Genomic DNA, 18,312 nt, shown 5'->3' with positions numbered 1-18,312 from the left:
TTAATTCTGTACTATAAAATATTTAATATTATGCCATAATATCCTTCTGGAAAATCCAAGGTATTCAAACGTCTTTGAATAATTGTGTTCATTTGTCTGACTTCTGAGTGCAATTTGAACATTGTTTTGTATTTTTAAACACTGAGATGCCAACATTAAGCTAACAGACAAATTAGAAACCACCCAAACATTCTTGCATGCGGACACCTTATGAAATTACACAACCTACTGGTTTAGAACTCCAGATTTTTTTTTTTTTCTCCATGTCTTTTCCTGGAAATACAAAAGGAAAATTCACAAGAAGAGTTAACTCTGCAACTACACAGCAGGAAAGCATTTTGGGAGAAGCATTTTGTGTTTGAAGCCAGGATCAGGCTAGCAGCCTGCACCCTGAGTGGAATAGTGTATAATGTATCTGTCATTCATGCAGTGCAGAGGCTCAGGAGATGCTTTTAAATGTTCAGTAAATAAAGAGAAATATTTTCTCTCTCTTTGCCTAGGAGTGTGTAAGCCCAGCCTGTTCACTTGAAGCAAATCCATCCTCTGTAAGGATTTTCTGTTTCAGGGAAGCAGATTCCTGCAGTTCCCAGCCTTGTCATTAATAACACATTACTGTGCAACCCAAAGGAATAAGGATTCTTTTGCTGTTGTACCTGCAAAAAAACCCAGCCCTGTCATTGTTTTCCCTGTTGGAAAAGGGAGCCAGAGAGAAGGACACTGGAGTAGCCACTTATCTTTTCTCTCTGAAATTCTGCTTAGGTAAATATACATTTTGTACGTGCAGAATAATTGGATAAAATCCTCATAAAATCCTTCACATTTTCATTTCAACCCAATATTTGCATTTTCCCTCAGCACCATTCCATGCTCCCAAGTTTCTGGGAGTACAATCCCAGCCAGAGACTTTTCCTTGACAGGCCTTTCAAGATCTGCTGCACTCTGCTGATTGCAGCACAGCCTAATGCATAACCCCACTGCACAAATGCTATTTGGTGTAAATGCCATAAAGGTGCTTAACTTGGTTTCTGCTGGGGTATGACAGCCATAAATTAATGTCATGGATGAGGTGATGAGCTTAGGCAAGCCTGCAGCCCTCAGCAGAGAGCTAATGTGATGTTCATTGGCACTGGGCATAGGCTGTCCTGCCAAATGAAATGTCCAAAGCCTGGAATTTGGGAATTCCTGCAGTTCCCAACTCATGCAAAGAACTGCTCGGTTGCATTCTAAAAGAGGATAAGGCATTTATCTCCAGATTTATCACCAGTCACAGCTTCTTTAGTCAAAACCAAACTTGATTCAAAGAGGAAGCCAGCTGTTTGCTCGGATGGGGGAAGGTCCCTTGTGAATTGCAGTCCCTAATTTACCCTGCATCACTTCCCTTACAGATAACACCAGCCACAACACACATGTCAGACCACTGGCTTGATCCTTTAGTCTGCCCACAGAGGATTCACTACAGAAATAATCCTTCCATTTTATCAGTTTGCAAAATTTAAGTGGACCTATCACTGATTTATTAGAGAAAAAAAATTACTAAGATATAGGAAATTGCTAGAATTCAGTAACTTTTTGGATTTTTTTCCTAAATATGGGATACAATATCACTCACAAGAGACATGGCCACAATGTCTGAAAGACTGAACACTGACTCCATGTGATGCAGAGACAATTCTCACAGACCTAGACCAAGACACTTCTCACATCGTTAACATTTTTATATTGTTACTTATTGCATTATTTTTCAGTACAGCCACACAAATCAACACACTCTCAATTAAAAGAGGATCAAGATTTGGAAACCTGCATGATTTCAATGGTAGAAAGGAAATGACACAAGATAACACAAGACAAAGGTGAGGCTAGGCTGGCACCTCTGCTCTGCTGAAGAATTGGAACCAGGTGGAAGATGGTGAGGTAACTTCTTCCTTCAGCAATGTTACAGTTCAAACCAGAGGAAAACCAGAGCTGCAGGTCTGATTTAGAGGGTGTCTGGTTCCCTTCAACACAGGCAATAATTACAGAGGCATCTGAAAGCCTGGGTGGGTGACAGAGAGCAGGCAGAAGTGACTCCTGTCCTCTTCCTCCCAGGGCAAGATGGAACTCAGTGAAACTGCTGCCACATCAAAAATCCAGTTGGAGGAAAAGTACTTCAGTTCTCTAATAGATATTTTCCATGACAAAGAATTATTACATTGCAATAACACTCTGCACATACAGGAAAACATTTGTGGTTTATGGTGAAAAGCTGCTCTTCCAAAGAACAGGTTTTAAAGATATTAGTCAAGGTTTTCTGAATGCATCATTTACCAAGACTTATTCTCATTTTTCATTTAACTGCCCTATGTTGATGGACTAAAATTTTCTGTAACGTTCATGTATATTTATTTCATTTCACAGAATACTGAGCAAATAGCTCAGTGATATCAATCCCACTGATACCAGAAAAGAGTAAAATTCTGGCACTAAAAATGGATTCTGATGAACCATTCACTTGAGAGTAGTGATAGTTATTTACTTCTCAATACCAAATCTGCAGAATAATCTGATTTTTTTTTTTTTCTGAAAGTTTTTGTCTCTCAAGGCTGAATTCATATTGCAATAGTTCCACTGCTGCTGCAATTTAGGAGTTTTTTAGGGAGCCTAAATGAACTAATATGGCTTTGATACTGAGTAAAGGAAAGGATGAGCACCAATGGGACAACTCAAGCCCAATTCTAATAAGCTGAAAAGAGTCTTTAAAAAAAACTAGAGCTAAAAAAGTATTAAATTCCTCCAAAATATTCTTACAGAATGAGGTCCTTGGCAGGGAACAGTGAAATAAATGAAAGCCTTCCAATGCCTGATGGGTGCCTACAGGAAAGCTGGAAAGGGATTTCAGGAGTGACAGGACAAGAGGCTTTAGCCTGAAAGAGGGCAGGTTTAGATGAGATGTTAGGCAGAAATATACTTTCTGTTCTGTTCCTCACTTGTGAGGATGCTGAGGCATGGGCCCAGGGTGCCCAGAGAAGCTGTGGATGCTCCATGTGGATGCTCCACCCATGGAAGTGTCCAAGGCCAGGCTGGATGGGGATTTGAGCAACCTGGACTAGTGGGAGGTGTCACTGCCCATGGCAGAGGGAGCTGAAATTAAAGGGTGTTTCAGGTCCCCAGTGTCCTTTTTCCATATTGAAAAATATAGATGCTAACAACCCTCCACCTTCTTGTATAAAGATATTTAAAAATTCCTGTCCTCTAAGTGCTTTTCAGCAGCAAGCTGGGTTTAGATCTTCAGGCCCCTCCTGTGTTGTTAACATTAACACATTATTAATGTTTATATATGCCAACAACATACAAATGCCAAATATGACATTTGAAACAAGAATATGCACCAATAATAAGATGCCAATGTAAACAGGGACATCTAATTTCATCCTCATTTCTCTTGGGGCAGAGTTAATTTCTTAGCAGCTGGTGCACTGCTGTATTCTGGATTCAGCTGGTCACACACTGATGTTTGTTAGTGTTTATCCTCTGAGTCTCCTGCTCTGCTAGTGAAGAGGGGCAGGAAAAAAAATATCTGGGTGAAGTAGAGCCATTACAAGGGCCATTTTCAGTGCTGTCACCAGGACACCACAATGGCCAGCATGGGAACAGGAAGAAGAGACAGGAACTTTGCAGAGAGACCTTCTAGACTTTTTTTTGTCTTATGTGCAGCTATTGTCTCAAATAATGTGCTTAAATGTGCTTAAAATGTGCTTAAAAATGCCACCCATGAAATGTTATAACAACAGGAAAGAGTCCTCTTCCAGGCTCTGTTCAGCTGTTATGCAGCATGATGAAGTCAGCCTGTAGCTTATAGAATTTATTATCCCTAATAATGCATTGCAAGATTTCTGGTAAAAAAAAAAAAATCTCTAATATTTTGCACTGCATTTATGTTTATAACTGGTATTTTGCTATAGTTTTTAGTTCAGTTATATCTTTCCTAAATGGTTCTGATAAATTTTCCCAGGGAGGTTGCACAAGATCCAGATGCTGAAGCAACACACTGGATGAATAAATCACAGCACAGACTAAAGATCCTGTCTGAAAGCAGGGGAAATTGCAGTTTTCTCTCAGGGAAGTCCACACAACAGGCCAAAAAGGAAACTGTTCCCAGTTTTATATCATCTCCTTCAAAGACTGAATTATAGAAATTATATTTACCATTGTAGGGCTATGTAAAATCAGCAAGACAGACAAGAGCATTCTTTCTGTGTTATGTACATGAATGCACAAATAAAATTATAGAAAAATTACATTGCTTGTTTTTTTTTTTTTTTAGAAAGCTTTTTGCAAGGAAAATAGAAGTTTATTGGTACTTTGAGAATAATGAAGCATGCTTTAAAATCGGTTAAATTTGGTTTTTCAAATAGGCAAAGTCAGCTGAATTCTGCAGCTGATAATTTTAATATGTGCAGATGCAAATCGTGGAATATGGGAGATGGGGTGGTTTAGGATCAAGCCTAGTCACCAGCAGGATACAAATTTGGAAAGCCTGAAACTTCCATCTTCATCTATGTGCCAGCAAAAAAATACTTCTCTAAAAGATCACCACAAATTTTAAATATGCAATAAATTATTACAGGCCCAGAAAGCAATACTAATGTTTACACAAGTTCTCTGCCAAAGCAGCTCTTTGGTGGTTTTCTGCTTGGCTTTTTTCCTTTGTTTTTCTTTTATTATTTCATCTCTTTCGTTGTATGTAATATGGAATCTCATTGCCTTAATTAGTGGAATAAGTAATTTAAAATTCTGGGAAGTCAGTTTACCGTGGCATGTAATTAACTTGGCTAATAGAGAAGGAAACACACATGGCATCAGTTCTACTTCAGAGGGAGGAATGGGGCAGATGTTTACCAAATCCAGTCAATATGAGGCAAAAATAATTTCACATAGCTTTGTATTTAACTCTAGCACAGCAAATTATTTAAATGATTTTCACATGTCAAATAATGACCTAATTTGTGTAGAACCAGGTGTTTCAAAGAACGTGGAAAATAGTTTTGACTCTAAACTTGCAATAGTGATGTGGCCCCTAGTTCTTTGGAAGCACTGAGCACTCATTGTGCTTGAAACATTATTGAGGAGTGTAGGAGTACTGAAAGGGAAATGACAATCTCGTTTGAGAAGCTCCTCTTCAAAGAAACACGTGAGATCTAAAGAATCATCATGGAAACACTTGAGCTCTAGAGAATCATCATGGAAACGCTTGAGCTCTAGAGATTCATCATGGAAACACTTGACCTCTAGAGAATCATCATGGAAACACTTGAGCTCTAGAGATTCATCATGGAAATACTTGAGCTCTAGAGATTCACCATGGAAACACTTGAGTTCTAGAGCATCATCACAGAAACACTTGAGCTCTAGAAATTCATCATGGAAAAACTTGAGCTCTAGAGATTCATCATGGAAACACTTGAGTTCTAGAGATTCATAATGGAAACACTTGAGCTCTAGAGATTCATCATGGAAACACTTGAGCTCTAGAAATCATCATGGAAACACTTGAGCTCTCGAGAATCATCATGGAAACACTTGAGCTCTAGAGATTCATCATGGAAACCCTTGAGCTCTAGAGCATCATCACAGAAACACTTGAGCTCTAGAAATTCATCATGGAAAGACTTGAGCTCTAGAGATTAATCATGGAAACTCTTGAGTTCTAGAGATTCATCATGGAAACACTTGAGCTCCAGAGATTCATCATGGAAACACTGGAGTTCTAGAGAATCATCATGGAAACACTTGAGCTCTAGAGATTCATCATGGAAAGACTTGAGCTCTCGAGATTCATCATGGAAACACTTGAGCTCTAGAGATTCATCATGGAAAGACTTGAGCTCTCGAGATTCATCATGGAAACACTTGAGCTCTAGAGATTCATCATGGAAACACTTGAGCTCTAGAGATTCATCATGGAAACACTTGAGCTCTAGAGAATCATCACAGAAACACTTGAGTTCTAGAGATTCGTCATGGAAACACTTGAGTTCTAGAAATTCATCATGGAAACACATGAGCTCTAGAGAATCATCATGGAAACACTTGAGCTCTAGAGATTCATGGAAACACTTGAGTTGTAGAGAATCATCATGGAAACACTTGAGCTCTAGAGAATCATCATGGAAACACTTGAGCTCTAGAGAATCATCATGGAAACAAGCTAAAAATCAGGCACAGCAGAGATGTCAAGGGCTGGCAGCAAGGTTCCCCACTGTTGTGGTTTGCTTTTGGGTTTAAATGTTTAATTTGTAATATGTTAATGTTCCTTCCATGCCCCCCCACTCAGTTTCCCTTATGGCTCTTCCCAGAGTGGGTTCCCCCATATTTCATATTTTCCCACCTTCCCTTATGCCAATCTCCTCCAGCCCTTCCATGTTTCCAAACTCCCCCCTGTCAATCCTCCAACCCCAGCCCCTGCACCTTGTCAGGTATGGTTTGCTGCATCCCTTTAACCTGAAATTTCTGGGTCAGTTTTGCTGTTTCCCTTCACCCATTTGACAATGATGGATTCACTCCCCTCTCCTTCTTCCTCACTGGTGTTAAATTGAAGTGAATTCCATGCTGCTCCTTGCTGGCCCCTGGCTGGTTTGTAGGCAAGAATAAATATCAGCAGTTACCTGGCTTGTTGTGAGTTAAGGTACCAAGCTGTTGTGTTATTTGTTAAAATAGCCACTCCTATTTGCTTGCTTCTTTAAGATTAAATACATTAGTAGGCCAGGTGCTGTTAGCTGCTGCTCACATTTGAACTTTTTCCTGTTTTCCTAGGACTGCCAATCAAGATACTTTTTCTTAGAATTTGAGCAAAAGGGAAAACAGATGGAGTGGTAGATCAAACATGTCTGAATCTGTAGCAAAAGCCTTAAAAGAAAGAGCAAAGATACACTCAAACCACACCCCTGAAGCATGATCACCTTTTACATTTATGAGAGGAATTTCAATAATACAAGGTACCTGTACAACCTGACATTGGAAATCATTGCTAGATTTATTTTTATTCATCTCTTATCACTATCATATTTACACATTTGGATTTCATGAACAAAAAAACCAAACTATTTTTAATTATTTCCTATTTTAGTAAAACATGAGACTTCTTCCAGGGCAATATAGCCTAAAAATGGGAAGACAGCTACTGAAGGAGAAGTAATTGAAAAAAGAAGTGGTCTGTAATGCCCAAAACAAATGCAGACCTCAATCTAACAAGGCACTTAAACTGAGAAGTACTTCACTGAATCAGGGGTTTAGGCTGATAATTTAAATTATTGCAATTCAGAGCAGTGTCATTCAGAACTAGTAAGTACCTACTTACAAAGGCAGTGATACAATTAAGAACATCCAGTGGCAATTTTATTAATAATTTCTTGGTTTTCTCATTAAAATACAAAACGAATTTCAACTTGGGTCAATTTTTTTTAGAATAACATGCTGCATGCTTTAAGGGACTGAAATGTGAAAAAGAGACAGAAACTCAAATTATAATCTGTAGAGATACTGACAAGCTCTGAACCTGAATTAATAATTTTTGTGATGCTCATTTCTTCTCTGTTCCAGGGCTTTATATCACTTAGGGAGAGTTTTAAAAATATCAATTAATATTAATTAATCCCTAATGAATCAGCTAGGTTATAAAACACTTTGAAAACATAAGAAGTGTTAGTAAGATATGATAAAGAAGATATCATGTACCAATTCACAGTCATGTTAAGGAAAAAGTTGCCTTTTTCCCATTTCTCTTCTTCTCCCACTTAATGCCCAGAGGTCTAGATCAGACCAGAGCCACTGACAGCAACAGGTACCAATTCTTGATGTGAATTATGTAAAATAAAAATCAAACAATCCCTCCCTATTTATTTCAGATCTATCTGCAGAATCGATGCCTTCAGAGAAAGCAATTTTGTGATGGACATGAACTGCAGCTTCCCTTCTTGCCCTTTAGAAACCCAACAGCCTGCAGCTCACAATCCAAGGAGATTGCAGTGTCCACATCTCTAGGGAGAGCAGACGTCCCTGAAATCCTCAGTAAGGCACACAGAAAATAGTTCAGATTCTCCAGAACTCAATAAATAAATAGAGTTTAGTGGATGGGAAGGGAGTGGAAGGGGAAAAGGTAAAAGCCCAGTAAAGTGAAATAGCTGGCAGCCAGGATTTCATCCCAAACATTCCTGCTGTGCTGACAGGAGGACTATCCATCCCATTTATCAGAAAGAGCAACAGCTCCATAAAACAGCCACAACAGCAATGCTAACATCAAATCTGCCATGTTTCCAGTATCAAAGCAACTAGAAATGAAATGTCACCTGTTCTTGCCCAAACCTAGCAGCCTCTCTCTGGTCAAGCAGTGTTACAGCATGGGCTGTGAGCAAAGGTACCCCACCCCCTGCATTACCTCCTGATGGACTGCTGAGGTGGCTGCACCACTGCTTCTCCATCCCTGACATGACTCAGCCATGGTAACTCCTTCAGCCACCCTGAGGGGTCATCCCTGCTAAAGGGCCATCAAGGATTGCCCAGAATGACTCAGAATCACCCCAGCCCACTGTGCAGCTCCCCACCCCAGGGGAGGTACTGAACACTCCTGCCTCTGTGTAATCTGGAGTTTGGGACAAGATGACACGTGCCACTGGAGTGCCAAGAATCACAAGGACTCTCCCCAACCAGACCTTTCCACAGGCTCACTGCTTTGACAAGACCACATCCATCACTCCCATGGGACTGCAGCCCCCATTTAACTGGACTGCTGCTCCCACACTGCCCAACAGGTCTGCTCTGACTTTGTCAGTTTGAACCAGTGTTCCTGTACTACTGCCTTCATGGTAATTTTCCTATTAAATTGTAGCTCTGCCTTGAATTCTTTACCAAGACATTTGAGTGGGGTTCATTCCTCCCACTCAGCACAAGCAGATACTTTAAAAACTCTCCAGACTACACCAAGTGGCTTCTGCTCTGCTTAGTGAGTCTGTCTTCAGACACGGAACACACACAAGCACACTGAACCAATGTTTTAGAATCTCAAATGATTCAGGAGGATGGCATAAGGCTGCTGCTCCCTCTGCTTCACAAATCAAATTTTCTTGGACAGGAAAAAGACTGATGAATGAACCTGCACAAATATTTCTGGTTGCATACAAAGGATATATCAACATTAGCAAAGCAGGCATTCAATCTCATACAGAATCGCACCCTGTCAAGAGATGTTTGAATTATTTACATACAAATACATAACACACAGTTCTCAGTGTGTGGGGCTTTGGAATCCACAATTCATCGACATTCTCCATCCAAAGTTAGTTTTTTAAATTACATTAGATCACAGTTTACCTGGAAGGCAAGTAACTATCCTTGTTTTGCAATAAGAGCTCTCAGAGGAGAGCCCACCCTACACAATTTGGGACCTACATCTCAGCTGGTGGCTCCAGTGTTCCATCATGATCAAGAACAGTAGGAAATGGATTTGTGGAGAGCTCTCAGGGCCTGGCAGAAGGCCCACACAGTGTGCATCCATATGCAAACTTTGAGACAAGAGATGCTGGCTTAGAAATGCCATGGAATAGGACAGACATTGCTGGGAGAGAAATGGAGCTAGAAACAGGTTTCAAAATTAGAAACAAGCCTTGCAAATAAGACTGGATACTGTGGAGAAACAGAACTAGGAAAGATGCACTGTAGTGGGACCCATGAGGGGTGATTTTAGATCATTGGCTTTAAGGCATTTACACCATTGGTATGGCTAAAGCTGAGAGGCCAAGAAACACTTGTAGTGTATTGTAAGTAATAAATAATTCACACCATGTTATTGTGATGGTGTCAGTTACAACATCTGTATTATCTCACCCTAACTAGGAAATATTTCCCACCATCTGATTGTGATGCTGTCAGTTACAACCTCTGTATTGTCTCACCCTAATTAGGAATAATTCACACAATCTGATTGTGATGCTGTCAGTTACAACATCTGTATTGTCTCACCCTAATTAGGAAATAATTCACACCATCTGATTGTGGTAGTGTCAGTTACAACATCTGTATTGTCTCACCCTAATTAGGAAATAATTCACACCATCTGATTGTGATGCTGTCAATTACAACATCTGTATTGTCTCACCCTTCTCATGAGACTGAAAATGGAGTAAAAGTTTTTAAAACACCTCCCAGTTGCCCCATCTCTGGGTCAGGAAAAGGGGATTTTCTGACAAGGAACTTTGTCTACTCAATGTAAATCAAGGACTTTAGCTGCAATGGTCCCATTTTCATCTTCTGTAAGCTTTTTTCAGGTGGGCAGTACTTGGCAGCAGGTCCCTTGCTAGGCATTAAACACACCCTACCACGGCTCAGATCCTTTTTTGGGATCACTGTGTACTACCACAATGAAAACAACAAGTAGATAATGGTGCTGAGCAATCCCACTGCTTCAGCCAAAGAAAACAAACTTGCACAGCAAGGCAAGATCAGAATTTTTGATCTTTACCTCTGCTCAAGCTCTCCATTATAATGAAGTTGAAGAAAGTTGCTTTTGTTAATGCTAGATGGCATTAAAAGTTAAATGCCTAGATCTATAATATACCTAATTTTTGTCTCTGGATCTGTTCCCTGGTTTTGGTCTTATGGAGACCAGAAATAAATGTCCCTGAAGAACCCTGGAATGAACCTATGAATTAAAAACAAAACAAACCAAACAAACAAACAAAAAAAGCACAGAAATCACACTCTCTTTTAAATGGCCTACATTACCCTATATTTACATTTTTACAGCACTGCATATACAACAGACACACAGCAGAGAGAGTTAAACACTTCAGGAGGACAGTCTGGAACTCACATATATTGACATGAATGACTTTGTAAGTGATTCTAGGTCTAGTCCCTTTGAAGGTGACTCCTTCATCTCCATCCTTTATGCTGGGAATAAATAAAAGCACTGCTCCATTAACAGCCTTCAGTCAGGTTAATCTGCATCTCTCTCCTCTTCCTTTTAACAGGGATTAACTTCTCCCTGCGCTAACAAGGACTTGGTGCCCTTCAGCAATGTCTTCATGTTTTCTCTTCCCCTCCTTTATTTTAAATTTTTTAAAATTATTTTTAAAATGTGCTAGCTAGAACAAACTATGAATTTGGATTGTTTAAGCAACAGACATTTCTTTTTTCTTAAATCTTCAGCCCTAAGGAACACTACATTGCTCAAGCTTATCATAAACAAAGAGGTTTATATTTAAATTTAAAGCAAAGAGGTTTGCTTTAAATATTACCAATACTTTGCCATGGAGAAGTGCTAATTAAAGGAAAACCAAGAAGCATCTGTAAAATATTACATCATTCAGTTAGAAAGGTGAAAGACATGTTACAGAATGTATGGAATAGGGCAACAGGTTTTATTCATCAGCAGCCACCTAGAATTTTGCTTTTTGTGAGCACAAAAACATAGATGGAAGTATATTTCTGAAAATGCATTATGGTATTCAGTCTGGTTTGGTGTTGTGAGCTCTTTTCAGAACAAACTTAGAACTGCAATAATACAGAACTGGAATAATAAGACAAACTTAGACCTGCAATAATAAAGAACTGCAATAATAAGACAAACTTAGAAGTGCAATAATAAAGGCAGCTATCATATTCCTACTTTACTCCAATGCTACATTAACCTTAAAATTTCAGCTAATTATAGTGAAATAAAACTTACCTTAAAAATCAAATCCTTTTTCCCATAACGAAGCTCTTTCAGCTGGGCTTGAATCTTTTTTGACTGAAAGTGAGGATAAGCAAATCAGGTTTTGGGGTTTTTTAAATTTTATATATTAAAAAAAAGCATTGTAAATTCTGAGAACAGCAGAGTCTAGATCAGATTTAAAATGTAGAACTCTCCACTCCAAACAATTGTCAATTATTATCCAGGCTCACAAGTCAAACCAAGCAAAAGCAGTGAGGAAAATGCAGAATGGCACTCACCAAAAGCACACACCTGAGCTGGGACTGTAAAGAACAGCAGCTGGGCTCACACATTTCAGACAGGAGCTGCTATTAATGCTTTCCATGAAGCATTACTGAGGGAATCACCTTCAGAGCAAACAATCTTATTCTTAGAAGAAAAAAGGCTCCATAGGCTTAGAGAGGTCTTTGTGAGGATCAGGGTGTTCCAGTGGCATCCAAAGGAGCCCAACTATCCAAGGAATGTTATTTCAGTTTTTATCTAACAATCCTCTCAAAGTAATAAATTTTTTTCAAATAAAATCCACAGTCTGTCACCAACATGTTCTATGGAAAATTCTTTCCTTAGGATTTTTCCCTCCTGAGGAGCTGAGAGGCCTCAGGAACAAACTGCAAACAATGATTCTCTGCTGCTGTGGGATGCACCAGGTGGGTCTGGGATTGGTCTCATCTGGTTGTTTCTCATCAATGGCCAATCCCAGCCCAGCTGTCCAGACTGTCTGGGTCACAGACAAACCTTTGTTATTCATTCCTTTTCTATTCTTAGCCAGCCTTCTGATGAAATCCTTTCTTCTATTCTCTCAGTATAGCTTTAATATAATATATATCATAAAATAATAAATCAGCCTTCTGAACATGGAGTCAACTTTCTCATCTCTTCCCTCATCCTAAGACCCCTGTGAACAATGCCACAACAGTCCCAACTGATACTCAATAAATTTTCTTGTATTAATTAATGCCCAGTGTTTTGAAGTCCTTGGAATGGATTAAAAGTCTGTTTTCACATTTACTGAAAGAGCATTCCATAAACATAATATATTACAAAAGCAGTATGTCTTTCTTAAGCTGGAATTTTTGAAGGATTTTATCTCTTTGCAGTCAAATTTGGACTTTTGGGAAGGCTGAATGAATCTAAGGAATCAAAAATTTTAGAACCTGTTTTAAATGTTCAAATAGCAAGGCCAAAATGGTTATGGGTGTTCTGTAAAATCTGAAACTAACAGCCAAGATCAGCCCAGCAGAATTCTTTGTTCTGGCACTTTATCCACTGCTACTTCATTCAAATAGCTCTGTCCTCTGCAATTAATTGAGCTAGGGAATATATTCCACGCCACCTAAAAACCAGTGAGAAAATGTTCACCAATTTCAATTATTCTGAGGGCCGTGTTTAATAAAATATACAGTTTCTGTGATTTACACAAGGCATCCAAATAGGCTGCAGAGGAACCTGAGAGTGACAATTAAGGTAAAACTCATTTGTTAAATATGAAGCCTGTGATGAAATTAAGAGTCATAAAGCTAAATTCACTCAGTGCAGGTCAAAAGCAGTGTATGACCTGCAACTCTTCGTGATAAAATTTGGTTATTTTGTGGATTTTCTGTGCTTCAAGGGAGAGGATCTCTTAGTAGAGCCAGACAGATAAAATTACCATTAAAATGACCATTAAATTACCAGATAAAATTACCATTAAACACAGGACTCTAAAATACAGAGTCTGGTAGGACTGCCCTGGCATGTGTCCTGGAAACCCCAATGTTTGCAGCACTCTGTCTTCCTCCTTCCAAGGCCCTGAATTCCTGGAGAAGGAAATCCAGAAGGAAATCCAGAAGGAAATCCAAAAGGAAATCCAGAAGGAAATCCAGAAGGAAATCCAGAAGGAAATCCAGAAGGAAATCCAAAAGGAAATCCAAAAGGAAATCCAAAAGGAAATCCAAAAGGAAATACAAAAGGAAATCCAAAAGGAAATCCAAAAGGAAATCCAAAAGGAAATCCAAAAGGAAATCCAAAAGGAAATACAGAAGGAAATCCAGAAGGAAATCCAAAAGGAAATCCAAAAGGAAATCCAAAAGGAAATCCAAAAGGAAATCCTGCCTGTCTGCATGCAGCCTAAGGCAGCAAACCAAAGCAGGAGCTTCCTGGCAGGCAATTCTACCCTCAAAAGGAATTAAATGTAATACCTGAAAGGAGTTCACACAGTTGTTGTGCTTGGAGAGCACAGTGCTCAATTAAAAACAGAAAACACACTGAGGTTTTCTGGCTGGCACAACTTTACTGGCAAAATGAGCACAAAAAAAGGAGCATTTACAGTGGCATTTCTGCTTGTTCCAATGGTAACATGCTCAATAGCTGCACATTTGCCAGGAGGATTCAGAAAGCAAGAGATTCTCACACTTTGAAACGCACTCACAATCTGCTGTCTTGACTATTGCTTAATTTATCTTTAATTTTCTGCAGATCTCTGACTGCCAGAGCTTGTCACACTGTAATAAAATTAAGTTATCCTTAAGCTTCCCCTTTAGATGCAAATATTAAAAGAGACATAATCAGAGAAAAGACCTTCAAGTTAGTGACCCAAGGTTCAAATATTATATATTATTATATATAAAAATGCAGCTAGGGGTGGTGGTTTGACCCTGTCTGGATGCCAGGTGCCCACCAAAGCCAGGGAACAGAAAATATTTACTCACATTACTTTAGCCTGGGTTTTTTTTTTTTTTTTTCCATATATAATTTCTTTTAAGGTCACTGCACCTTGCCAGAATAAAACCAAAGCATGAAAAACTTCCTCTGTACTAAAATTGGAAACTTGACCTCCTAAGCACTGATGTCTAACTTAAAAGGTAGAGACTCTAATGAAGAAAATGCATTCAATAATGATTGGGAAAATTTGGGTACAGAGGAAATCTTTTATGCTTTGGTTTCATTCTGGTGAGGTGTAATGACCTTAACAGAAAATATGTGTAAAAAAACCCAGGCTAAATTAATGTGAGTAAATCAGATTCATGTGTAATATCTTTTTTTAAAAATGAAAATAAAAATAAAGGGAATGCTCACATGAGCAGGTACTTCTGCACTGAGGAATTTGTCAAAAATAGGGCTTTTTTATTGCTTTCCCTCAGTTCCACAGTGACTCTTTTTCCCTTGAAATAACAAAACATTCTGGGAATCAACAATAATAGCTCTTCCCTGTCTCCATTTGAAAATGGGCCTTTGGCAATTCCTGGCTCAGGGCAGACATGGAGTCCATGTAAATGAAATCAGGTTTATCTAGGTTATAGATGCATAAATCCAGAGTCATTAGATTATATATAGAGTTATTAGTTATTATATATATTAGAGTTATGTCACAGGCACGCCCAGATGATTTCATTTGTCTAAAACTTGAATTTGCAACTTGCTCTCTGATACACTTGAGCTGCTTCTTGTGAAGACACAAAAATTAGTTGGGATGGCAGCACTTCAGGAAGACTCACCAAATAAATATAATATATATCTATATTTTTTCTTGTGTATCTGTACAATGCACCAGGACCTCAGTACAAAACTCTTCGATGCAAACTTTTTGGGTACATTAGATTCAAAAATAGAGAGGGAACTTCCTTACCTCTTCTGCATGCATGCCACAAAGCTTGTTTCCTGACAAGAGCTTGTTTTTGAGGCTTTTGTTCTGAGAATGGGACAAAAAAACCCCAAAATAGTTTATTAGCAAGTGTTATTAAAATGTTAAGGGACCTTTTAACTATTTGATCATACCAACTTTATTTTTTTAATATGGATAACATCTTCAAATCACCAACAAAGATATAAATAAAACAAAAGAGATCAATCAAGACACTGTATATCCTCTAACAGAATTCTCAAAGATATTTGCATTAAAATTTGGTTCAACAGGACCAGGATTGCCCATAGAGACCTTCTCAGAGCACTGGCAACTGAAAGCAATTTAGATTTAATAAGCTGAGGTACAAAAGGGCAGAAATAAACCTCTAATCCTTGCTTGGAGTCAAGTCCATAGCTCAGTATCATTTTCTGTAAATCATTTTAACAACTGAGTGTTAGGGCCAAGGCCTCATCACTTGGCCCTGATGATCAAAATCAAGGGGTGTTTCTGCTAAATTTTATAATTAAAAAATGCAAGCAATAAAACCAGTGGAAAGTGAGTTACCTGACAGCATTCTGCCAACTCAATATGGTTTTTCATGAAGGAGTTTTAAATGTACGTCTTCTCATTTTCAGGGAAAATAACAAACCCTGATAAAATTAATTCTTCATTGTAATTATTTTTCCACTAGTCACTCATATTGATTACTCATATTGATTATCAGTTGTGGGATACCACAACTGATAATCAAGGTTGAAGATTTCTCTTCAAGGAGTGTGAACAACTTTTAAAATTGGTCAAATCCATAAGTATTCAACAGGCAGATCTACAAGTGCTGAACCTAACAAGCTGAACATGAAAAAATAAAAAAAATATTTTAAAATATTAAAAAATACATTAAAATATTAAAAAAATATTAAAAGGTTACAAACCCCAACTATTCCTGCATTAATGGACTGTAAATATACAAGGAGAAACAGAACCCACCCAAATTCAGGAACGTATGTTTATTACTGAACAGCAGCAGCTTTCCTGTACATTGAGCACAAGAACAAGAGGAAAATGTCTTTAGAGGAAAAAACATAAATCCATCCAGTTCAAATTTAGGTCTGCATCCCACTGAAACACTGGAAGCTTTAATTCCAGGACTGGGAGCTTTGAGTTTCCCTTGAAAATAAAAACTTTTTCTTTTAAACCAAATGCAAAGAAACTAAAATTTCATTTGAAAACTCATTTTCACTATTCCAAAATAAGAAGGAGCTCTGACAGAATTTCACATTTCACTGTTGCTGGCTACCATGCTACCAGCATACATTACTGCAGGAACAATAAATTTTTCCCAGCTGTTTGACATGGATGCCCAAAATTCTCTGAGACAACAGAAAGGAGCTAGGATGTCATTTTGAATGAGACAATCCAACAATCCAGATTCTCTTTGAAAATATGATTTGCATTTAGAGCTGGACGTTGCTCTAGTAAGTGTCACAGTTAATTTGAATTTGGTTCTTTGTTTGGAAATTTATATTTTTATGTTGTAACTCACCAAAGAGCAATAGCCTATTGGAAATACAGAACAAGACACCTGGCTCTGAAAAAATGGAACTGTGCAGCAGAACCAGGATGAACAAAGGCAAACAAAATAAAAATCAAGGACGTGAAGCACACCTGACTCATCCACTGCTCACCAGGGGTGCAGCTAAAGAACCAGGCTGTACTGGTGAACACAGGGTGAATGTGTTTTACATCCTGATGGTTTCAGCATCACCTTTTGGGATGATTAAACATTCATTGGGGACTTGCACTTAATGAACCCAGGGTATCAAGTGATCCCTCTGGTTTGGCTGACTCGTTATCCTCCAGTCCCTCTGCAGACTGGAGATGGTTGGTCCAATAGAACTCTGTCCATATTTCAGAGGCAAAGACAGAATGAATTGTAATCACTACATTTTTATCCATTTATCTTCCATTTGCCCAGTACAAACTATTGTAAGAAATAACTTCTGCTAACACATTAATCTTTGTAAGTGGTTTCCACAGAGGCTATTTTAGAATACCATGCAGTAACCCAGAATGTGAGCAGCCAACAGGACACACAATGTCCTAGGTGGTTGTCACAATTTCCACATTTTGTGCCAAATAAACCTGGCAAAAGTATATACTTATACATATACAGAATTTGTCCAAAACCAAAACTTGATGAAAAAATTCAAAGTTAGGAGATGGACTCAATTTTTGAGATTTAGAGAGGTTGGTTTAACATGATTTCCCCTTTCTGTCTCATGATCCAGTGTGTCTGCAACAAAAGCACCCAGCAGGGTTTTCAGAATGCAAGCAAAATAGTCCTGATTGCATCTGAACTTCATAATGTTTTTGGAAATGAGAGCAAGCATTAAAAGTTAATATTATCCAGAGTATAATAAGTAGGAGCTTGTTAGAAGTAGATGACAACTTCTTGGCTACAATTTGCATGATTTTATGTTCCTTCACAAATCACATATCACTGTTGAAAATAGATCTGCATCCTGATTAATAGTGCTCATTTTTATAGAATATGAAGCACACCAGCAAAAACATCTGGAGCATAACAGAGCCTTTTTTATAATTAATTCTGAATTAAAACCTTTCTTCTTCTGAAAGAAGTCTAATCAGGTACATATTCTGGAGGAATATGTCCCTTTTGCTAGAAATTGGCTATTCAAAGCCAGATTAATTAATCAATGACATTTTAAATTTACAAAGGCCTATTGATTCAGAACAGAAGTTCTGACTTCTAAAAGGTACAAGGATTATAGATAATGCTCCTTTTCTTATTAGGCATCCCTCAAGGAGCAAGAACAAATAAACTAATCAGAATTTTACGCAGTTTTAATTTCAAATACTTCATTTGTAATCAAGTACTTCAGTGGAGAAGATCTTGGACATTTCAATCTGAAAAATAAGGAATGAAGTATCTTTAACTATATCTTTAGTAATCAATTTAAAA

The 18,312-nt window shown here is 38.2% G+C and overlaps 1 protein-coding gene across 1 annotated transcript in view; it reads right to left on the bottom strand.

Annotated features, from left to right (window-relative positions):
- LUZP2 (leucine zipper protein 2) overlaps window positions 1–18,312 on the bottom strand; it is a 125,010-nt gene that overhangs the window by 29,265 nt on the left and 77,433 nt on the right. The window contains exons 6-7 of the mRNA XM_050975281.1: window positions 15,333–15,395; window positions 11,702–11,764 (exon numbers count right to left, since the gene is read on the bottom strand). Of these exons, the coding sequence (XP_050831238.1) occupies window positions 11,702–11,764; window positions 15,333–15,395 (126 nt within the window). The remainder of the gene's footprint in view (window positions 1–11,701; window positions 11,765–15,332; window positions 15,396–18,312) is intronic.

Source organism: Serinus canaria, chromosome 5 (genome assembly GCF_022539315.1).
Source record: "Serinus canaria isolate serCan28SL12 chromosome 5, serCan2020, whole genome shotgun sequence".
Taxonomy (NCBI): domain Eukaryota; kingdom Metazoa; phylum Chordata; class Aves; order Passeriformes; family Fringillidae; genus Serinus; species Serinus canaria.
The sequence above is the reverse complement of the archived record's forward strand: the minus strand, read 5'-3'. Positions and strand labels throughout refer to the sequence as shown.